We start from the raw sequence: 25015 nt of genomic DNA, 5'->3' as shown, positions 1-25015 counted from the left end.
TCTTTTAAAATATAATTATTTATTAATTTTTTTAAAATTGAGCGTTAATTTTACAAACTTTTTTATAGAATCGTCTATCTCTGCTTTTCTATTTTTTTCTATTTATCAACCATTATACTTTTATCTTTTTTATATATTTCATTTTAGTTTTATTTTATATATTAACATAATAACATTACATTATCATCACCTACAAATATAATATCATATATATTTAAAAGATGTGTACACGCACGATAGCGTCTGTGTATGCTAGTAATCTATAAAAAAGAATTACCGACTTTCTCTTTAATTTTTCAAAAAAATAAATAAATGGATAATTAAAATATTTACAAATATTAATCCCAAATATAATTAGAGTACTTATATACTCTTTTATATACTCTTTTGATATTTATCCTAGATTTTATCCACTTAAATTTATTTTGTCATCCCAACATATTATATAAGAAACCTAACTTGTAGTATAAGATATACCAGTATAAACTTTCGGCTTTTTCATCCTCTTATCGGATGAAATGAAAAAAAAAAGTTACAGTTTCTATTTCTATTTATTTATTATTTATAAAAGTTTGAGATAACACCAAGTATCATAGATATATTAAAGTATTGAATCCTAAAATTTTATCGTAACTTTTATTTTTGAAAAAAAAATTTAAAAAATAAATAAAAAAACAGAAAGTGTATTATTTTTCACCATTATATTTATTTAAATATTAATTTTACGAAGTGAAAAACTCTCTCATTGATCAAAGAATAATTTATTCTTTTTAGGTTTCCATTCTCTCCTTTATAAGATCAAAGAAAAAGAAAGAAAATGATTATTTAGTATTCAAATGACACATAAACTATTATTATTAGTATATTTACAAGATAATTATTATAAAAAATATTAAATTTATCATATGTAAATTTATAATTAAATTGATATTTTACTGTTCATATGCAAATCTTGGTGATTCTAATAAAATATTTTAAATTTTCTTTATTACTTAGTTATTTTAGTTTCTAAAAACCTTTTTCTTGTTTTTTTCTATATGTGTACATATTGTGTGCATATTTCTATTTTTAATATACTAGCTTATTATTTTTAAAATTTTCTTATTTTTAATATTAATCTTTAGAAAATAAAAATATATATAATAAACAATACTCAATTAATTATATTAGGTTTGCTAACACCTCTCTCTATTTATCTATCTATCTATCTATCTATCTATCTATCTATCTCTCTCTCTCTCTCTCTCTCTATATATATATATATATATATATATATATATATATATATATATATATATATATATATATATATATATATATATACCCTTGTTTGTAACTTTTAGATCCAGACCAACACTTGAAAAATTTGTACGTAATAAACTAATATGCCATTAAAAAAAATTAATAATGAGGATAAAAAAATTATACAGGTTTACATTATTTAAAAAATTATCAAATAATTTAATTTCAACGTGCAGTATAATATTTAAAAATATGTAAGTATTTATTATAACATAACAATAACCAGCAAAGTTTTAACATGTGAAGTTTTATAAGATATTATCATGAAATTTAACCCTTAGATGGATTAAATTTTTTAAAATATAATTTGATTAACTTTTATATTATGTAAATTGTAATATGCCATTTAATAACATAATACTACTAAGTAAAACTTCACATAGTCAATAATTCATAAGACATAAATACTATTGTACTATTACAATTATTCAAAATAACTATACTATCATATAACAAGTTTCACATCAACATAGTTTGAGAAACTAAAAGTTGACCACACAATTATAACCACTTTCAAAAGATAAAAGTTAAACCTAGCTTCCACGATTTTATATCTATACAACCAGTGAGAGACCTACGTGTACATGAGGATGGACAAATATCCCTTAATTTTATTAAAATTATCACAATTGAGCATCATTATTGTGTTTAATTATTTTATACTATTGTGGGTATGCAACATTAGGATTTTAACTATCGTTCTACAAAGATATATAGTCTAGTCAGTTACTTCTTTGTATGTATTGTTTGAATCCAACTAATTTATTCTCTAGTTTTGATAAGGCAAGACTAATTGAATTTGCAAAGTTTTATCCATGAGAATTTTCTACAATTAATTTAGTGATGTTTGATAATCAATTTGAGACTTATATATATATATATATATATATATATATATATATATATATATATGCATAGTAATATAGAATTTTTATTTTGAAAAGAATCCTAAATCTTTACGAGAAGTTGGTTGAAACTAAAAGACATTATTTATCCATTAGTTTACCTTCTTTTGAAGGTAGCAATTTATCTTTCTTTCTTTTTTTATATAAAAAAGTAAGAATTAGAACAAAATATATAGATAATTTAGGATAAAAAACGACGATGACTTTGGCAACCAAATTTCGAAAGAATCTCTGGGAGAGATTCTCGGTCCTCACACAATCTAAAGGCCATTAATATAAAATTTTAGAACATCATAAAAAACAAAAAATTTCATAACAAATGATCAAAATCAAACTTAAAAAAAAGAAAATAATGAAAATCAAAACTTTTAAAAGTAAAACCTCTTCAAAATAATTTCCGTCCTTCTACTTGTATATCGTCTTGGGACTTCAAAACTCTTGAATGGATAAACTAATTGTATAGGTTGTTATAGATGTTATAGATTCCAAAACAATACTTTTAAAAAATGTGTCGACCAGTTTTCGAATTTTGAAAAAAGTTTTTTGTTGAGGCGCCTAAAATTATGAGTAAATGTGTTTGAAATTGTTGTTGATAATAATTGTGGGACATGGAAAGATATGGTAGTTTCTCTTTAATTAACACGTTGTTTTCATACCTACTTTCAATTTTCTTTTTTTTTTCTCAATAATTAATATTTATTTATTTCTTAACAAATAAGAAATTACTCCGTCTCTGTTCTCGTGGGCCATCATGTGCTTTAATTTTGCTACATTTTTTGGGCCACCATCTCGCTTCTTAAATTCTCTTACATCAAATTCCTTTTATTAATCTAATTATTAAAATATAATGTTGTACTATTATAATTATTTGTTAAATTTCATCAAAATTGAACAAATTTTTGAATAATATATAAATCTATATGAAAAGAATATTAAATAATTGCATATTAATATATATTTTTGAAAATATGATTTATGTAAAAATATTATAAGACGAGGTTTTGTATCTACAATAGACATTAACCGATGAGATGATGATTAGACGGAAAACTGGGAAGTCTTAATAGCATGATGAGTATGTCAAAAAGAAAGTGAAAAGGGTCACCAAATCATAATTAAATAATTGAAAATAACTTATTTAAATGAACCAACTTTAAATGACTTTTTTATTTTACAATAAAAAAAGTATAACTATACACCAATAACTAATACAAAAGAAAACTATGCTAATTTTGGTTTTCTAAACCATAATCGTATTCTCCAAAAGCCAAAGTGAAAAACGGTTTCTGCTTTTACTTGTGATTGGTTCACGAGCATGGACGGTTCTTTTTGCTGCATTCCTAATAGGTTTAGAAGAGTTCATCAATCAATTTTAATGAGACTTAAATTGTTACTACTACTATTATTATTATTATACGGGGTTTTAACGTCTATAACAATATATAAATAAATTTACTATTTTTATTCATATTTCAAAATACTAATTTTATTCTTTAAATTAAAATTATTTATTAAATTTGTTATTATTAATTGTTATTTTTATAATTTTTTTATAAAATTGTCGGTTTTTTTATTAACGGTTATTCTTTCATCCTTTTTTATATATTTCACTTTATTTTTAATAAATATACTTTTATTTTATATATTATTTTAATAACATTACAATATCATTACCTATTAATGTAATATCATGCATATTTAAAAAATGTATACACAGGCATAATAGTAGTTGTGCTTACGCCGGTATAAATAATAGTGTTTACTTTTTAAGTTAAATATAAATAAAATGAACTTATATATATTTTTTGTTTATTTATTTTTTAATTTCCTTTTGCAGCGTGCTTTCTTTTTTTTTTCTTCTTTAATCTCTATTTTAATTGAACTTAAAAGTGTCTCTATACATAAAATTCCAAGTGTGTCATACATAAAACATTTCAAGATTTAAGTTAATTGATTGATGTATATATAAATTGTTATACAATATGAACATTATCCTTAAATTGGTGTCAATATTACGTATATCGACATTTTGACATTTAAGTTATTAGTTGATGCAGACATGAATTAATAAACAAACTTTTATAATTTTCATTTATTTATATTGAGCTTTTGATAACATTATCCTAGATTGGTGTCTAATATTATCTTAATTTCAAATTAGATATTAATTTTATACTTTAGTAGTATTTAGTTGAGATTAGTTATATCATATTATGTGATCTATTTATTTATATTTTAAGGGGTTGCTTTTTACTTGAGATTGATTTAGTTACTTATTGCTACATTAACCAAACTACTAAGAAAATTCAAAACACCTCGCTCGAACACTTTCTTACTGATAACTGCAATCATATATAACCTTTCATATAACACTTTATACTTACACAAAGGAAATTAATTGTGTGGTCTTACAATATAGTTTGTATGGTCTTACACATTCTAAAATCTCAAGCACTATTGTCACATTTCAACGAAGGAGCGACATCTTACACATTTAAAATAATATCTGATACTTTGTTTGTTAATTTTTAACGTCATCCAGAAATAGAAACAAAAAATAATGATTTTGAGAATATATAAACCAAACTGTAACTAAATTTCAATCATAACCATTTCTAAATTTATATTAAACTTGAAAAATTAAAAACATATTTTTTTCTTGTTTTAGCATTACTCACTCCAGAGAAAAGAGAATTGTCTCAAATTCTTTCTTAAACAATATAAACTTAAATAAGAATACACACAATTTATCAAATACAACTAATACAAAATACTTTTTTTCCTTTCCACATTTATACCACACGGTTAACTAATAATCACCATATATAAGCATATACATATTATAGTTATCTCCAAGTTTTAATTTCCAAAATAAATATGGTTGGAACTTCATGCACCATTGCATAAAATCACACATTCACATTGTATTTTACATATTTTTTTAATATGCAATTGAAGTAGATAATAAAATTAATTTCTCTCACCCATAAGCAAAGCTTCTCCTACATATTTCCAACATTCGTATTAAATTTTCAATAGCCCTAAGTGTCAAACCATTCAACAACAATTTAATTATCCTCTAATTTTAAGAAAAGTTAAATAATTATTTTTTTAATCAAATAGTAAACCTATTTATGAACTTTCTATTTTTGATTGTCTATTTATAGTTTATCTATACCCAAAATTTATTACTTACAGAAAACATTAAACCAATAGAAACATACCCAAATTAAGATATCAATAAGGGTCTATTGTACCAAGTCTTGGAGATTTTGAGTTTGAATAACAATGTAAATGAAAAAATAAAAAAAATCATTTGAGAGAAAATCTCATTAAAAAAATTCAAACTAAATGTTTGAGGGAAATATTTAATTCCACTAACATGCTACCAAAAAATATATACACATATACAATATTCTTTTCCTATCAGTCCTACGTTCTTGCCACCCTTAAAACAAACTTTTATAGTAATCCAAATAGTTTATTTTTTTTAAGATACAAAATATGATCTCATTATGCTAAAAACTAAAGTGTCAAATTGCAGAAAATAAAGAAATTATTAATATAGTTAGGGAGAGGTAATATAATCACATTTAAAATTTTACGAACTATCCTTATTCTGTTTTCTCTTCCACGTTGTCCTGCATTTCTATAGCTGTATCAACACAAAAACTATGAAATTTTATTTTCATGAAAATATTAAATATTTTATTTATTATGTAGGAGTTGTATACACGTTTTCTTTTTCGAGATGCGAATCACAAAGCTTCATAAACAAATAAGTATGGTCAAAGAACACAAACTTTATGGGAAGAAAAAAAAAATTGAAAAAAAAAACAAAATGTAAATATGTGACAATTTTTTTAAATTATAAAAAAAATTAAAAATTAAAAAAAAATTTAAAGATCACGTGACACATTATTAACACTGTACAACTAACAAAAAAAAACTGATTGCAACGAATTTTTTAAAATAGAGACTCAATTGAGTCAAATACAAATAAAAACTTACTTAAATTTTTGTTAAGGACCTCTCGAATGATTTAACCTAAAATTTAATAACGAAAAGAGAGAGTAAATGGTAAAATGCTTTCAAACATACTTCGAACTAATTAAAAACTATAAATTCTCTGTATTTTAATGGGGGAAGATTTCAATTCACACCGAAATGGTAAACGAAAATTTTACATTATAAACATTTTTTTTTACTTTCTAATTTATTATTATTTTAAATGGGTTATGATTAAAAATGTGACTGAGTTGAAAATTATTTTTATTGGCATTGTCATTTTAATTGACATTATTAAAGTTTTTTGTGTCTCTAATTATTTATTATTTTAAAATATCAAGAAGGTGTTACTTAATAATATATTAAAAAATAACATCTTATGAAAAATTTAAAGCTTTAATAAAGCAATGTTTTATTATAATAAGAATCAATATAATTATTTGTTTTTAAAATATACGATTTGTCTTAAATAACGAGGAAAGGGAAATTGAACAGTATTATGTTACTTTAAGAAAAAAATGATTATGATTTTTTACATAAAGTTGTTGAGTTTAAATTTTGGAGAGAAATAAGATGCATGGACGAGATTTAACTAATTATTGTAAAAGATAAAAATAGAATTATGAAATGTGAAAAAAAAATATAAATATATATTTGGTTTTCTTTTTTTTAAAATGAGTCAAAATATGAGCTGTCCTAATGGATCGAATTAAAAGATTGCAATTAATTCAAAGAAAAAATTAAATTAAAACAATTTTTAAATGGCCATCGACGACAGATCAAAGGGATTGTTCACAGTATTAGTTATAAATAAAATAATAATTTTATTTGTAAAATGTTATTAAAATATTTGGAAATCTCATTGATATTTGAAAGATTTGAATAGTTTTTGTACTGATATTGTATTTTCCTATCATATAACTCCAGAATTAAAAAAATAAATATCATATGTGTCAATAAAATTTAGGATTTAAATTATTTTTCTAAAATATTTATGTTTCCATATTAGGTTAATTTTAAAGATTTAAATAACATTCCAAAAATGTTCGGATTCATTTATTATTTTAAGGAGCAGTATAATAATAACGAAGTACTGAATTTAACAAACTAAATTGACTATTTATTTAGTTCGATATTTACAATTTTACTAATATTTATCATCAATTGCATAAATGAGGTCAAGCTGTTACATAGACTCCCTTTGAATAGTCGACTTGAAATGTTCATAGAACAAGTTTTTCAAGACAAAAAAATTTACTTAAAATGAGTTATTTATTTTATAAATAATTCAAATAGATTTAGTCAGAAGTTATTTTAAAATTTATGAATCAAGTTATTTTATAAATTTATGTATCAAATTATTAGAAAAGATACAATTTTTTGATTGAATACAATTTTTTTAAGTTACGGGTACTTAGAGATTAAATAGGTTGTCTCGTTTCATATATTTAAATTTAAATGTTAGTTATAAATAAAATATATTTTTATTGATAAATGTATGAGATGAGAAAAGAAAAACAATGATTGGAAAAAGAAAAAGGATAATTATATAATTATATAATTATTATAATAAAAAAGCAAAGAAAAGCTGTGAATTCCAACAAAGGTCCTTGAAACAACTCCGGAATTTGAACGTTCCTTTATCTCTCTTTCTCTCTCTTTCTTATTTTCTGTCTCTCTCTCTTTCTCTCTCTTTGGGGAGAGAGATCAATCAGCCACAGTTTCCCCCACAAACAAAAAAAATCAGATAACCCAGATAAAACAAATCCCCAAAACACCAATTAAAATATCTAGGGTTTCTGAAAAATAATAAATTCCATCTTTCTTTTGATTTTTTATGCCTCGTCTTTTCCTTCCCACCAAACACCCTTCCCGCTCCCCCATTCTTTCGTTCCAAGAAAACAACGATTCAACTATTTCAGGATTGGTTGCTGGTTGCTGATTGTTGATTGCACTTTTTTCCCCCCATTTTTTGTTCCTAATTTTATCCGGAGAAGGTGAATTTTCTGGAAAAATTTGCGTCTTTTCTCCTTCTTGTCGCCTTCGCCGCGGCTGCTATTGATTTTTCGACGGAAACACCTTCAAGGTTGGTTCTGATTTCTTTTTTTGGGGAGGGGAAGTTTTGGTTTTGAATTTTTCGGGTTTGGAGAAAAAAGGGCCGGGGATAACGATTAAGGTCGTTTCCCGAAAGGGGAATTAAAAAAAAAAATCGATTTTTAGTTCTGGGGTTGTTTTTTTTTTGTTCTTTTTATGCTTTGAATGCTTTTCCTTATTCTTTTTCTGAAATTTTTTGATTGATTGTTGGTTGTTATTGTTATTGGATTTAACATGGTGGTTCTAATTTTTTGTTGCAGGTTTTTTTGTTATTTGTTGATCCGACGGTGAAGGTGATTGACAAGAGGGAGGCGAAGACAGAGGGGATGTCAAAAGTAAATACCAATTTTTTTTCGATTGATGGTTATTTTTGTATGGTGATTTGTTTTTGAATTTGGTGAAACGTTGTTGGTGATTTTAAGTGGTTCAAGGGTTTTTTATACATTTTTGATCTATGGCTTCGGAAGTAGTCCCATCTTCCAGGGATTTGTTGAAATGTTGCAATTGTGGATGTGGTTGCTCCATGATATCTCAATCTTCGGGGGTTTGGATTCGATCTGTTAAACGAAAACATGACGAGTTCAAAATGGATGGTCAATTGGCCATGCCTGCGTTTGCAAAGGTCGAAATTGAGAATGAATGTGTGGCCTTGCGTGAGATGGTGAGTATGCAGCAGAAAACCATTCAAGATTTGAATGCTGAGTTGGAGGAGGAGAGAAATTCTTCATCAACTGCGGCAAATGAGGCCATGTCAATGATATTGAGGCTGCAGAGGGAAAAGGCAGAGGTTCAAATGGAGGCGCGCCAATTCAAGCGTTTTTCGGAGGAGAAGATGCAACACGATCAGGAGGAACTTCTATCTTTGGAAGATTTGTTGTATAAGAGGGAACAGATCATTCAGTCACTTACTTGTGAAGTTCAGGCTTACAAACACAGGTTGATGAGTTTTGGTCTTAGTGAGGAAGAGGCTGAGGGTGATCAATATGAACTTCCACCCTATGAATATCCTCCTTTGAAATGTAATGTGATGCATGGTGCTACTGATGCTGATAATGATGACACGGATATAGAGAAATATGCTTTTGGTGAAACTCCTACTGACCAATTGAGGAACTTGGAAAATAGGATTTCTCAAATGGAGAAAACTCCCACTTATGCTCAGATGGATGGGGATTTTACAGGGAAAAATAGTCTAGAGAAAGTAATTGTTGGACATTCTCCAAGAAGGAATAAACATTCTAGGAGACTTTCCTGTGACTCAACATCAATTGGTGGGATGGTTAAAGAAGCAGGACCCGAGTATATGATGGATTCTCCCAACCGCAATAGTAACAATAAGAGAGATTATTTCTCGAAGTCAGAGGAAGCTTCCAAGGTAGATAATGCATCAGAAGGTGATGATACCAGTGACAGAATTTATACAATCGACTCTGTTCATTGTGGCGCACCATATAACGGTTTCACAGATTCTAAAGCTGGAACTATTGATTTCGAAGATTATGCAACCACTCCAATGGAGTCAGGGAATCATGGTACTGAATTTGAGGATCCCTATGTAAAGAAGCTTTACATGAGGCTTCAGGCACTTGAGGCTGATAGGGAATCAATGAGGCAGGCAATCATTTCAATGCGCACGGATAAAGCACAACTGGTGTTGCTGAAGGAAATAGCTCAACATCTGTGCAAGGAGATGTCACCACGAAGAAAAATGGCAAAGAAACCTAGTTTTGGAGGCAACTCTGCATTATTTTCAATTGTTAAGGTAATTTATTTAATGATCGTAAGGGTTACTTACAGTACAAATATATGATGAATGCTTTTCTGCATATATATGATGAGGAAGTACACTTCCTATTTGACCTATCCATGTTTTAGGAATGTCTCAAGGTTGCATTTAGATAATTAAGCTGTTACATCACCCTGCTTATTATCACTTGTTGCCCCTCGGTTTAAATTTGTTGCAAGTGATTCTCAGCTAACAAAGTGCTAGATTTTGAAAACATGCATATATTTTGATGAAAGCTTTGAATTGAAAATAAAACTTATGCCATTTCATCTCTTTGTGTTCAGTGGGTTTCTTCAATTGTTTTCTGGAGAAAGAGAGCTCATCAAAGCAAGTAAGTTATCACTACTCTTCTGTGTTCAGAGGATCTCATAAATTGTTTTTCTAATTCTAGTGGCCTTTTCTAATGAATCATAACGCCTATAATAAAATATTAAGAATCGAGTCATATCTTTATATTGTGAGGTTCATCACTTGCCTCTGAAACTTAACTGTGGCAGACTTGGATGATCAAAGAATTGAGCATGTTTAACATGCACTAGACTTGGAGTTTGATTCTTTTCTTTTCCTTTAAAGGGATATTGTTGGACCAACAAATAATTCTAGAAAGAGGAGTGCTGCTAGTAGCAACACAATTTCAAAGACACTTTTATAACACATACTACCATTGCTTAAAATTTATGAATAACTACAAAATCAGAATAGAGATCATTAAAATAGAAGTGAAATCCTTGGGAAGAAATGGATGATGATCTAATATGTTTGTGAGTGTAGGTTTATGTTTGGTCTACCACCTGAAAGTGTTGGCTTGTTGATGCTCCTGGACAAAGGAACACGGGCAAGACCATGGAGATGCGTTTCAAGTACACAAGTGGGGGATTAACCTTTTGAATTCTGTGGTCAAATGTGGGAGCATCAACTGAAACTGAATTTCAGTAACACTACTCTACTACTACAATGATGAGATTTTGCTTTTTCCCACATGGATCGTGAAAACTTGTGTATTGTGCAGTGTTGTTTTATTGCTTTTACGTGAGGTTGAGAGTAATTTGTTGGTTGATTGGTGAAACTTGGATATATGATGTGACATACGACCATTCTCGATCGTATGATTTTGTTGGAATTCATTCAGTGCGAGGTTGTACATAACATATTGCTGCAAGTTTTCTCACGCTTCGTGAAGCAATGTCTATTCAAAATCTCTCAATTTTACTACTAACTACTGCTTTTTATGTTATAGTGTTACACATTCTTAAATTCATGCCATGTATGGTGATGTAAATTCATATTAAATTCTTTTGTTCAAATAAAGACATGCCATGCTTTTTCATTTTTCTTTTAATTCTTCCATCTTCTAGTTTATGCTTTTCTCACACTACTTGATCCATGGATTATGTTGTGAATAATTGAATATTGACATAGAAACAAAACTTTGACTAAAGTAGGTTTGATGAATTTTTGTAGCTGCCTTTTGCTTACCATTTCCATTCTTTTCAAGTGTTGCCAAAGTTGATAAGGTTTGCACATTTTTTGAAAGAAAGAAGTAGGCTTGACTGAGTTTGAGGAGGCCATAGAAATGCCAATGAATATATTATTGTAAATTAAATTTGAATTTTATAATCCTTTTAATCAAACACATACATGCATATTGTAATATGTTGTCCACAATCAAATTTTGGTTGATAACTTTTTCACTTCTGGAACTATTACAGACCTGAATCTTATTTTAGAAGTGAACAAAAAAAAAAGTATACAACGAACAAAAAATTATGATGGTTGAATCAAAATTTTGAAGAGAATTAATTATAATTTTTATTGAAAATTAAGAAATAAAAAATAGAGTCATTTAATTTAATTTATTTAATTTCAGTTTTACTTAACTGAACATGAATTTAATAGTGTAATTGCCTAGAAGAAAAAGACGCATCAGTCCCCGGAATGGTACAAATATTATCTTCTAGTTCTTAAACTTAATTTTCTACATATACCGTTTTAATTTGTTAGTCCTTATAAACACATTATTTTTAATCTCTACTAATTCCTAACCTTTAAATTTAAACCGATCACATATAAATAATTTGTACAAGGACTAAACAAAATAACTTTTAATGTGAGGATTAATATTTTGATATATTTTAGACTTTGATACATGATCTCCAAATTTTAATATAAATAAATATAATTCTTTTTACTTAATGGCTGGCCACATTACGTACGTTCAACCTTCTTCTGAAGCAAACTTTCAAAGTTTTTCTCCCTTATAATTAACAAATTAAAAACGATGTGAGGGACATGATTTTAATAAATGTTATATTTTAGGTGACTTTTCTGAAATTTAAAAACACTGTTTTAATCATATTAATCTGTATCTACTTATATATATATATATATATATATATATATATATATATATATATATATATATATATATATATATATATATATATATATGAACGTATTGGATGTGTCAAGTGTTATATGACCTTTTGACCGAGTTTAAACATTTTAAATGGCATAATCTTTAACGAGTAGTTAACCAATCATAAACAAATCATCTAAATCTAACTGACCTTTTGAGCAAGAAATGGAACGCAATGAACACCAACAAGCGTGAAGAGAGGAGAGATTGATTAAATACTGTAAATAGAAATAGCAATCAAGTGTTTGGTTTAAAAAAGGAAATAATTAAAAATTAAAATTAAAAACAATGATTTTAAAGTTTGAAATTCTTTATTTGTTTTCTTATCTTTTCTTCAGTCAAATATATCTTTTTTTTTTATGAAATTCTTCCTTCTCACTCTATTTCCCACGGACAAATGAGGGATCTCTTCCTTTTGAATTCTTTCCTTTTCACTCTATTTCCTTGTAATAGAGAAGGACTCTCTTTTGAATTCAGTGTTTAGCTAACATTCTTCTCCCCATCAAGAAGACGGAGATTTTTGCTGGGGACAGTGTTATTTATAAACAAAATTAAAAATATCATTAAGTCCATAAATGGCAACAATATGGTTGATGTCTTTTTTACAAAATCCAAATACAGTTTACTGTTGTAGGACTCTCTTATAACATAACATGAGCTAGCCCAGATTGTTAAAAGCTGCAGCTTCTTGTCCTGAATTAAAGTGGTGTTGACAAATTAAACAAAAGGGGCAACCTTGTTTATGGTTTCACTGTAGTTGAAAGAGGAAGATGCCCTTCTCCTGCAGACTCTTAACTGTTTCATACAGACACTGACTCACTGGAGTGAATTCCAATCCCAAATCTTTCAGCTTCTGGTTTGAAAAGGTGTAGGGTTATGCCCTTGGGATTCTTTTCATCGGAACACCTGCACATGTTCAAATATTTACCTCACTATACAATGGAAATAGCTGCCTATATGATTGAAGCCATCTAAAGAAAAAATGGCTACTACCGGATTAGTGCCTATAGAATGAAACCTAATCATAGGCCCTAAAAGAAAGTGTTAATGTTAGGAGTCCAACATTATAGGATGACCTACTTGAAGTGGTACTTAAGTAGTGGATCTCTCCCAACTAACGAGCTAGTATTTTGGTTGGACTCTCCACTCCTACTGAAGTGCAAACAGAATTTTTCAAACTTTTCTAATTTCACTTGTCGCCAAATAAAAAGGTAATCATTTTGTTAATTTCAACTTCAGTCTTATTTGTCAAAATAAAGCTGTTATCAAACAGACAAAAATGGATGGCTTTTACCTTTCCTCAATATCTTCAACTTCGGAATGTGCCCTTCTCCTCCGGATGTCTGGTCAAATATACGAGTATAAAGTTTTTGTATCAAGTACATTTCAGACTTTCTATTATAGACCACAAAACTTTCCAGTTCATCTGCGCTCAGTAAAACCAAGACTAGCATTAGTCCAATTTGCAAAAGTGTGCTAGATTCAAAAACACAAAATAGTATAGAATCTTTGAGAAACCAGACCTTAAGCCACTGAAGTACATTGTCTAGACTAGTGGAACGTTTTGTGTCTGTATGGTACTTTGAGAATACCCGTCCAATAAATCAGCAGATTCTCCTCCTAACAGCTTTGTCCCCAACTCTTTTCTTGGCTTAGGAGAAAGTCCTTTCGTTAACATCTCCTCATCGTACTTCCTAGCCATATCTATCAACCCCTTGTCTACAAGGGCATCTATCAAGGCATTGTAAGCTGCTGCATCAGGACTACACCCAAGTTGTTCCATTCTATTCCATATCATAAAAACCGGGCGAAGAAACCCCCACCTACCAAACTTGTTGAGGAGCATGACATAGGTGTCCATGCTAGGCCTAACCCCACTCTCTATCATGTCATCAAACATGGCAAGTATCTGTTTAGGCTTCTCCATAGAGGCAAAGAAACAATGGTAAGAAATGGCAGTGGGGTGGCAAGCATCCCGAGCCATGGTTCGAAGCAAGGCAAGTGCCTCCTTGTGTCTGTAGCAGTCACACAAAAGCCTAATCAAAGTGTTGTAAGTGACAACAGTGGGGTTAATACCCAACTCCTTCATTTCACGGAAAACCCTGATCGAGAAATCAACCCCTTGGGAAAGACCAATGGCTCGAATGAGAATGTTATAAACCACAACATCTAATTGGAAACCCTTCCTCTTAACCTCTTTGAACAATTTGACAGCTTTCCAAGGTTTTCCCGCTTTGCACAGGATATCCATGTAAATTGAGTACGAGTGCAAATCCTTTTGAACCCCTTTTCTATCCATCTCCTCCCAGAACTCGTTGCATTTGCTCCACCACCCCAATTTGAACCACCCACGGAGAACCATGTTGTGGATCTTGGTGTTTCCAATTACGTCGACGGGCATGTCTTTAGAGAAGACAAGGTCTTGTGCCTCGACGGCGTGCTTGTACTCGCAGAGGGCGTCTATGAGGTGGGAGAAGGAGGTGTGATCCTTGAGGTTGAACTCTTCGAGGCGGTGGAAGGTGTCGATGGCGTCTTGGACAAGATGCGCGGAAACATAGCGCTTAAAGATGACACGGAATGTGGTGTGGTTGGGGGGAGAGGAGGGGCGGGAGTGCATGCGGCGAATGAGGTGCCAACAGAGATCGAACTCGAAGAACTTGGCCAGGATGTCGAGTACGAGGTTGAAGGTGTCGGTGGAGTGGCGAAAGTTGCAGTGGGAGTGAGCTTCCTCCACCCAGTCGAAGAACTCCAGGGCTCGCTTCCAATCATTGTTGAAGGAGAGCAGCGTTTGGCGGACGGTGGCCTCATCGGGAGGCGGAGGAGGAGGAAATGGCCTCTCTGTGACGGTGGTTGTGGATAGGGTTTGAAATTGAAAAGGTGGAAGCAGATTTGAACGTGATGAAATCAAAATCAAACGACGCATTTTCTCCCCTCTCAATCAAAAAACCTCTTATTTGGACTGCAACTGTGTTACACAAAGAATCATGTTAAGAGTGAATCACAATGGAAATTGGAACAAATACTCCATCCAGCTTCAACATTAAAACCCAATTCCAATTAAATAATTTAAACAACATGAAGTGTTTAAACCATTCCAGTTATAACCATCAATGCGTTAAAATCGAAAATCGAAACTACCAAATCCAACCTAAGAACAGACATTGTAATTAGTATGTATATCCTCACTACCAAACTTACCACTCTGAAGGAACCATTGTCAGGCAACAATAACATGATAGGTATTTCTACTAAATATTGGATAAAAAATAAAGGGACAGAGAGTTGCATCCATAAACCAGCTAAGAAGATCGCTACGGAAAAATTGAGCATACCCTGACATTTTTCTTGTTGAATTCAAAAGACACTTTTTGCTTCCTGCGAAAACAAAAACAACAATACAAATCAGAGGTTGTGCAAATACGTGGATAAGCAAAGAGATGTCGCGTTTTTTACAACTCAAAAGAAAATTCTTCAGTTTTATGTTCTTAGGGAAATGAGTGAGAACAGAAGAAGAGAGACATTGTGAGGAGTTAGCGGAAATCAATCCCTAGCTCTGTGTTCCTGATACCAAAATAACATAATAGATAGGAAATTTATATGTGAAACCATTTTCTTTTCAGTCCGAATTGTCCCTCTTTGTTTTAATTTTTCTATTAAATAGAAAATTCAAATCTTACTTGTCTTGTCTCCTTCTTGCGAATTTTAATTCCTAATATAATTGAAAATGAATTTTGGATAAAACAAGATTTTAATGTTTATGAATATATGGTTAAATTAAATTTTAATTTTTCGAAAAAAATTATTGAGCTAATGAAATAGATTGATACAATAAAAAAAAAACTATTTCGCATAAAAACTATTCTATTTTCATGCCATTCAAGAATATATATTTTTCATCTGCAAGATTCAAACGATATTTAATTTCATGTACTATAACCAAAAAAATTTCTTAGGTCAAACGATATTATGAAAAACACGAACTTGACTAAAACAATGATATTACACATTTAGGCCTTATAGTTCAAAATTACTTATTTTAATTCTTACAAATCCCATTCTAACTATTTGTAATTCCTACATATAATTTTAAGTCTCCTCTATTTCCTGGAGTTTAAATTCAGATGAGAACTAAAATAAAGTAATTAGCAGAACTTAGAAAAGGACTAAATGAGTAAATGTTAAAACATAGAACTAAAAATGTGAAGTTTGCCCAGCTAAAAGACCAAGTAGTTAAGAAAGTAGTTCGTCTAAAATATTATTGTATTTTCATGTATTTCCTTTTGCTTGATGTTATGATGTTGAAAGATTGAATCAATGGTGGAAGGAAACCTGCTTCAGTCAAGTCAGTTAATTGGATGATCCAGCACACTAAGGACTTAAAAGTTAAAAGTTAAAAGCTAAACCAAATGAAAGAAAGTAAAGGTTGGTGTACAGCTTTTGCAATGCTCCAAATTCATCTCTTGATTCTCATCAAATTCATCCACTAGTATCATTGGTCAAAAATAGGAAGTTACAAAAGAACAAAAATGTGTATACACTTAAAGTGAAGAATCCTTAAACCAAAGGTACAGATAAGTTGGCTCTATACACGAATGCAAACAGGGTACATGAGTTGATACAACATGATATTCAGCACGAGCACATGGTTTGAGAGTGACTGAAAGATGGGATGGCATAGCATGGCTTTAAAGACTCAGGAACTTCTCAGCTGGAAGAACATTCATATCTCTCGTAAATGCATGCCCTTCAACATTGGTTTCCGAAATTTGTCACCAATTTGATGTAGAGTGCGAACCAGCACTCTAACATCATTAGAGCACATGCTGAAAAATCGTTCTACCATCCATTTACCCCACAAAAGGGTTACAGATTCAACGGGAAAAACTGTGATCTGTTGCTCTAGGTTATATATTCAACAAAAAAATGATTTGTAAATACATACACACTGTTTATCATGCCATTCAAGCTTCCTCTCCTTGAAGCTCAAACAATTTTTCTAAGTGCATGCATGTACTTACATAACCTGCCGTCTGCAAGAGATTATGCTAGCTGTGAGAGTGAGACTGTTTATCAAGTTCTCATTTGGCAAGATCAATAGATCACAAATGCTTGAAGGGGTCCATACATTTTACTCATGATGTCTAAAATCACTTTTTGCCAAATCCAGTATCTTGCATCATGGCAACAAACTCATTGTAATCAATGCGTCCATCCTGAAAACAGTGCAGAATACATGTCAAATAAAGAAAACAAAAAACTAAACCACTGGAATGCAATATATTACATTATCCTGGTCAATTTCACGTATTATCTCATCCAGGTGAAAATCCTGCAAGCCAAACTGTTCGCAGGCTAGTTGGAGCTCATCGGGTGTAATGTATCCACTCCCATCTTTGTCAAAGTATGTGAATGCTGCATATAGATGATCTTCCTTCTGGATCTTGTTTAGGTGTACCATAGCTGCTATGAATTCACCGTAGTCTATGGTACCACTGTTATCAACGTCTGCCTGCATTATATAAATAAGAAAGCAAAAAGATTGATTTGATGAATTACTTAATGAAATCAATCATTGAATCGAGCGCATTAGTTCATAAATAGTCCAATTGTATTCCAAGTAATCAAACTACAACCAGTCACATGTCCTTTAGTACAAGAAACAGTAGCACATAGAACGACCAATTTGGATTTCAGGCAAGCACTTACCGCTTGCATTAACCAAGCAATTTCAGAATCCTTAAGAACAGAACCCACTCTCTCCAAACCATTTTTCAGTTCCTCAAGAGTGATCTGTCCGCTATTATCTGTGTCTATCATCTTGAACATTTCTCTCAGTCCTGCAATTTCTTCCTCAGACAAACTTTCAGCAATTACCTGACAAGGGATAATACAGCAAGTCAAACCACTGCTTGAATGGAGCAATTATCTTCAACTGGCAAAATGTTCAATATTGTCGACAATATTCAAATGTCCGAGGCTTAATCAGCTAGACTATTTTTGTCAATATATAGTGAATGATAACGTTATATTGAAAACTAATAAAATAAGCTGGTTCTTGGGCACCTGCAATGTATTTCTATTCTTAAATAAATAGTGGATACTCACTCGAATGGCTATTTTTTTTAGCTTATTCATTGCAGAGAACTGCTTCAAACGACTCAAGACAGCAGAATCAAGTGGCTTATCAGGAGCAACGCCTCCGACTTGCACCCATGGATGGCCTGCATATCATCAACCTTAGCTTCTGTATTTGTATATTTAAAAATGAAGATGGATATGCTTCAATTTTGAAACAAAATAAATTACGGTTCGTATTGAAAATAATCAGATGAATGATTATTGTGTCCAGAAAGTGAATCGAATAAATAGATCATGATGCTTCACTTTGTGTCACTTCGAGAAACCATTATCAGTGCCTCAGCATAAAATTATACGTTCTTGAAACCTTTTTTCTTTGCTGATATACTTGATATATTGGTTATTTCCATAATTTTTTCACAACACATGAAGTTTGAAAGTTATATTATTTTATTATAATAATATTGTCAAGCAGTTTTAATATCATTTTTGGGAGAAAAAAATGTAGTGATTCAATCATAAATATCTTTAATATATTTCTAATTTCAAAATTATATTTATGCGGTACAGAGTTTCCATGTAATAATGTGAGAAATAAAACAGAGGCATTCCAAAAGAAAGCACCATATGTGAAGTAGGATACTATTTCATCTGAAAAATCAAAATCAGAAAATCTCCACTGACAAGGCAAACTTCAAAATTTTGGTTTAACTTCTGAATATTGTGGTAATGTCTATTCGGTAGGAGCCGTTTGAAATTCATGGCCCGAATATTTCTCATTCCGAAAAGGGAGGGGAGGCAAAAGCGGACAGGTCAAGCTTTTTTGTTTTATTATAGGAAAGGAGACAGTTTATCATCATAATAGCTGTTAGTTTATAGTAAGTAGTTCTTGATCAGATAGTCCGTCCACATGAATGCAAATTGTTAAAAAAGAAAATCCTAAGAACTAGACAATCTATAAAATGATTTGAAATTGATCTCTGAGAACAAAAGGGTGAGAAAACTTTTCCAAAATAAATCAGGCCCAGTAGCATCAACGAGACATGCATACTCACAAAGAACTTCATGTGCTGTCAGCCGCTTTTTAGGGTCCCTTATAAGCATCCTTCGAACAAGATCCTTTGCGCTTTCAGATATGCTTGGCCAGGGTTCAGAAACAAAGTCAAGCTCTCCTTTCAAAACTTGCTCAAATATTCCCTGTTCCGTTTCTGATCCATACACCAAACATATCAGGTATTTATGAGCAAGTATAGCATGATGAAATTAAATGGTATAGCACTCTCACCATCCCAAAATGGGGGAACTCCACTGAGTAAAATATAGATGATCACCCCAGCACTCCAAACATCACATTCTGGACCATAGTGCTTCCGCAAAACTTCAGGGGCCACATAGTATGGGCTCCCAACCACATCAGTGAATGTTTCACCTGAAGTTATGAACATTTTCTTAATCTGAATTTGGAAAGGTCAAATCCCAAATAAAAGGCGAAAGCAAAAGAGTGGCATAGTTAAACGAAATGGAGTCCCTCCTAGTAAGTTAAGAGAACATATCTTTGATGAAGTAGCACTATAACAGGATATCCTACATGCATGAAATGACTTAAACATCTAAAATGCACCCGCCATACCAACCCCTGCAGTACACTCGCACACTAATTCAGTATTTAGCTAACATGGTCAGCAAATCATCCACCATCTTTCTCCACTATAGAATTCCATAAATATAGGCCCTATTACCCGACGTGCACAACTGTTAAACAGATTCTTTCGTTTTTGCTTGTATAACTTATTTTTATTGCTGCTCGCTTGTATGATTCTTTAATTTCTTAGTAAGCAACCTGTTGAGTTGATTTTGTAAAATACAAATCTATGCATTAGCAGATCAGTCTTCCCTCTGTATATCTAAACTAGCAAATTTGAAATTGGCTTTCCTCCTCGAGTCTCGATCAGTTTAAGGGAAGACAAACAGATTCTCTTTCCTTTAATTAACATAAAGTAGCCATAGTAATGTCCTGACATAAGCTAAAGAAAGTTACTAACAGACTTAGCAGTAGTTCACAAGAATAATTACTTTATCTAAAGCATTAATTTTGGAAATAAAAGTCAATGTAACTAGGAATAGAGTGTAGAAAAAACATGAGTCAAAACATCAAATTTCTGCCTTGAATTGACAGTATTAAAGCATCAAGAGGAAAATGTTCATGAAAACAAATGACCACAAGAGGAGACAAGAAAGAGCCATGTCTTTACTCTATATTCGTAGTGGACAACAAAGAGGAGAAAGCAAACGTGTTCGCAATTCCAAATTAACAAAATTACCTGTGCAAACAGAAAATAATCGATTTCCAGATTCAATAGCAGACAGAACCGGAAACCACAGACCACCCTAAACAAAAACGATGCACAAATGTAACTGATAAATTTGCTCATTTATGACACTAGAAACATGTATCCCACTCCAATCACATGGATAACTCTCTTAGATCAAAACCGTTTGTTTTCTATCATTTCAAATTCATTTATTCAGGTAGCATAGTACATATTTGAGCAAGTACAATTAATAGATCGTTAGATGTCTCTCCCAGCCCTTCATGATCATTATAAACTTCAATACTATTAAGATGACGGTGGTAATAGCTTCTACAGAACTTATTTAAACTTATGACATAGTAAAAAGTTTTTCTTACGTTACTAAGCTTGTGAATAAGGTCAGCTTAAATGAATTTCTCAATAAATAAGTATTTACAGAAGAAAAATAATAAAAAGATAAATAAATCAAGATTTCTTCATAAATTAAAATGTGCTTGCATATCGACTATTGTTGGTATAAGTGATATGGATTCGCCTTCCTATTAATGTTTCGATAGAATAAACATAGTTGAGCAGGGAGACTCTGCTAAAAATGGTAAGTCGAGTTCTCCCTTAGAGATTAGTCATTTTCAAAACCAGTTGATACATCATATCATTAACAGAATTACCCAAAAAAAATCAACTTACAGACTTGAACTTTGTTAAATGCTTTAGGATTATTGTACTTCTCTTCAAAGTCAAGGTTCATAAGTTGATCTTAGCTCATACAAAAAGTTTAATATATTTTACTTATTTCTTTAATAACTATTTATTGAGGAATTTATCCAAAACTAAACTGAAGCTATTACATAATAAGTTCTTACGGACTTTAGTTTAACTATTTCCGCTTAAGGACAAAACTTAGATATTTTTAGTATTGATCTCTGATAAAGATTGGAGTTTCAATAACCTTCGTAAATTATCATGATTTGATGCGAATAATCCACTAGATATATCAGTTACTAATATCTACTAGAAAATTTGACTGAGCATGTAAAACAGGATCTAACAAATCATAATTTTTTTCATCTATGTTAACATTTAAGTTAGACCTTCATTATACCAACATGAAACTAACTTTAATAAAATAAACACACTTCCTAGATGTAAATTTTGTCCCTAAAACTGTGATTCTTAACACCAAGGATCCACTTAGAAAAAGGGGGGGAATACCTGGTCTAAAGAACACGGAGAGTCCAAAATCAATGGTCTTAAGGGGAGATTCTTCCTGCTGATTCATGAACAAAAAATTCTCGGGCTTCAAGTCCCTGTGCATGACCCCAAGAGAGTGACAAGCCTCCACCACACTAACAATCAACCTAGAAAGATCCGCGGCCTTCCTCTCGGTGTAATGCCCCCTCTGTATGATCCTGTCAAAGAGCTCCCCTCCTGCGCAGAGCTCCATCACGAGGTGAACCGCAACGGCGTCCTCGTATGCCCCAACGATCTGAACCACGTTGGGGTGCCCCGCCAAGTGGTGCATGATCTGAATCTCCCTCCTCACATCCTCCACATCCTCTTGCGTCGTCAACTTCCGCTTCGCGATGGACTTGCAGGCGAACTCCTTGTTCGTCCCCTTTTGCACGCACATAAACGTCGTCCCGAATTGCCCCTGCCCTAGCTTCCTCCCCAAGCTGAAGAACTCTTTCATATTCTCTGTTTTTCGACCCAGCACCGAATCCACTTGTAGTCCCATACTGGAATTCCGTTTCACGTGCGTGGGTTTCTTAGCCTTGTCAGGGGTCGACTCCGGGTGGCTTGACGCCGGCTTCTCGTGGTCCAGGGGCTCGGGCATTTTGACCGGCTCGGGCGGCGTGTTCTGCACCCGGTTCGGGGGATCCGACGGTTTTGAAGGCGCGGGTTCCGAGGCTTTCTGGGCGTTTGCTACCGGAGTCGAGGTTTTGGAATCGGCGGAAGGCGGTGGAAGGCGGGACTCCGGCGGGCGCGTTTTCCACACCGCCGCCGTAACGGACTGGAGGAAGCCGTTACCGACGTTCGGTCCCACGCAGTTGTTGCCCATCGGAGTAAAGAGTTCTTTCACCAACGCGCGAGATTCCACTCTCGCCCCGACGACGCCATCAGCGATGTTGCAATCGCGAGGGAAACCATAGCGTTTTGTATTCAAACTCCGAGATCTATCTCCTAGCTAATGCGAAACCCTAACTTCTGCTCTATTCAAACTCCAAGATCTATCTCCCACGGAAAACGATCCTCGAGGTTGAAGATTTTCCAATTTCGGATTTCCACATTCGAGATCGCCGTTGGCGCGTGGATCGAATATACCAAATGCGAATGGTGAGGTTAATTTGTTGAATCGGAATTCAGAATGGCGAGAATGATGTTTGTTTAGTGATGAGTCGAAGATGAAAATGGCCGTGAGATTGTGATGTTATTGTTGTTGTTGTTCAGAGATTGGAATTCAGAAAAAGGAGAATTCAAATCAGAACGTGGTCATCACGTACCTTGGTGAGAATGAAGAGAAAAACCAGATCGCATGCATGCATGCATGTAATAATCAACAATGCATGCTTGCTTTTGAGTTTTTCCTTTTCTTTCTTTTGTTTCAAGTGTAAAATAATCATTTTAATAGTGCAAGCCAAATTTTTTCTTTAATAATAAAATTATTTGTTGTAGGTAAATTTAAGTATGATATAACAACGGGTATCATAATATATGTTTTATATTTTAATAAATGGGAACCGAATATAGCACCTCAATTAATCCTTCTTGTTATGTAAAATTTTTATGTATTTCGATAAAGATTTTTTAAATAGTATTGATTTTTTAAAGAGGATTTAAAATATTTTACCATAAAATATATTTAATTTGAATAAGGAATTTATGAACTGAAGTTCAATAAATTTATGGATTATTTTGACCAATTAAATTGAATATACCTAAATTTTGTCAAAAAAAAAATTGAAATGTTCATAATTTCTCTTTTTTTAATATATTCATTTTTTTTTGTTCATAGATTTTTTTTCTCAGAAGAATCATTTGATGTTAATTAATATTTTTTGTATTCATACTTAGTTAAAGTTTTTTAGTTAACACTTAAGAGTATTTTAATAATGTAATAATTTTTTTTAATAGTACAATAGTTTATTGTGGATAATATATTTAAGCGTAATATAAAGCATAACAAAATATATTTTTAATGTATTAAATGCGGACTTATAATAGTTCGTGAATGAATCCTTTTCATGAAAGTAAAACTTTTAAATATTTGGATGAAGAATTTTTAGATAGTATTGATATTTTTTGAGAGTTTTTGAAATCTTTTATCATAAAATATATAGTTTGAATAGAGAATATTACAAATTAAAATTCAATAAATTTAAAGAGTATTTAAAATTAGGTAATTTTAATTTTTTAATAAAATATAAGAATCCAAATTTTTTATAATATTTGATTTTTTATATTTATTTTCCTTTTTCACGTTTTTTTTCTTATATTTGAGCAATTTAGGTCAATTAATTTTTTAAGATTGATATTGATTAAAGTTCTTTTTATGTTAAAGTTGATTTTTTTTTTCCAATTGTCGTTGCTTGTCAATATAGTTTAGTGTTATTTTTGAGTGGTTGTTACTTAAAGTTATTTTGTTAACACGAAAAGTGTGTTTACAAATAATGTTAAACACAATTTTTTACTTGACACTGTTAATTAATTTTTTCTATTGACACCAATACATTTATTTGTTGATATAATTTTTCTTTTATATTTATATTTGTCTTTTTTTCATTAATGTATTTTTTTTTATTTTTTTTCAAAAATATCATCTTCAATATGTGAATTTTGAGCTTATAGTCTCAGAATTACCATTATCTGATCAGTTTCAAATGTGAAAGGTTCTTTAAAACCAGGAAATATTAAAACATATGTTGTAGTTATAAAAATGGCGCATTGCCAGCAACAAAATCAAATACATAAGGGATGTGGGGTTAACAATTATGGAAGTGAATAAAGTAAAATAAAAATAGACGGGAGGTGTGGGATGAAACCAGGTGGTGCAAGGAGCCATAAATTGGGTTGGGCTGGCCCAAACCCTATCTTCATCTTCTCAACGTGTTTTCTC

The 25015-nt window shown here is 31.3% G+C and overlaps 3 protein-coding genes across 4 annotated transcripts; 1 reads left to right on the top strand and 2 right to left on the bottom strand.

The window, feature by feature from the left end:
* Positions 1-7843: 7843 nt before the first annotated feature.
* Positions 7844-11311, top strand: LOC114191045 (myosin-binding protein 7-like). Its single transcript, XM_028080194.1, has 4 exons — positions 7844-8301; positions 8570-10071; positions 10380-10426; positions 10867-11311. Exons 2-4 carry the CDS (start codon positions 8764-8766, stop codon positions 10973-10975), a joined length of 1464 nt encoding a protein of 487 aa, XP_027935995.1. The 5' UTR covers positions 7844-8301; positions 8570-8763; the 3' UTR covers positions 10976-11311.
* A 1788-nt stretch (positions 11312-13099) lies between these two features.
* On the bottom strand, positions 13100-16091 carry LOC114191813 (pentatricopeptide repeat-containing protein At1g80550, mitochondrial-like). 2 transcript variants are annotated; one of them, XM_028081217.1, is made up of 5 exons: positions 16031-16091; positions 15844-15886; positions 14035-15476; positions 13806-13937; positions 13100-13417 (listed from the first exon to the last, which is right to left on the bottom strand). In XM_028081217.1, the coding sequence occupies exon 3, from the start codon at positions 15432-15434 to the stop codon at positions 14058-14060; it is 1377 nt and encodes a 458-aa protein (XP_027937018.1). In that variant the 5' UTR covers positions 15435-15476; positions 15844-15886; positions 16031-16091; the 3' UTR covers positions 13100-13417; positions 13806-13937; positions 14035-14057. The 2 variants fall into 2 exon arrangements, with proteins under 2 accessions (XP_027937018.1, XP_027937019.1); XM_028081218.1 differs by having other exon boundaries at positions 15965-16083.
* Positions 16092-16963: 872 nt separating this feature from the next.
* On the bottom strand, positions 16964-23433 carry LOC114191812 (calcium-dependent protein kinase 20-like). Its single transcript, XM_028081216.1, has 7 exons — positions 22114-23433; positions 19875-20018; positions 19645-19797; positions 18617-18732; positions 18218-18385; positions 17796-18020; positions 16964-17724 (listed from the first exon to the last, which is right to left on the bottom strand). The coding sequence occupies exons 1-7, from the start codon at positions 22958-22960 to the stop codon at positions 17659-17661; spliced, it is 1719 nt and encodes a 572-aa protein (XP_027937017.1). The 5' UTR covers positions 22961-23433; the 3' UTR covers positions 16964-17658.
* Between the last annotated feature and the right edge of the window lie 1582 nt (positions 23434-25015).

Source organism: Vigna unguiculata, chromosome 7 (genome assembly GCF_004118075.2).
Source record: "Vigna unguiculata cultivar IT97K-499-35 chromosome 7, ASM411807v1, whole genome shotgun sequence".
Taxonomy (NCBI): domain Eukaryota; kingdom Viridiplantae; phylum Streptophyta; class Magnoliopsida; order Fabales; family Fabaceae; genus Vigna; species Vigna unguiculata.
The sequence above is the reverse complement of the archived record's forward strand: the minus strand, read 5'-3'. Positions and strand labels throughout refer to the sequence as shown.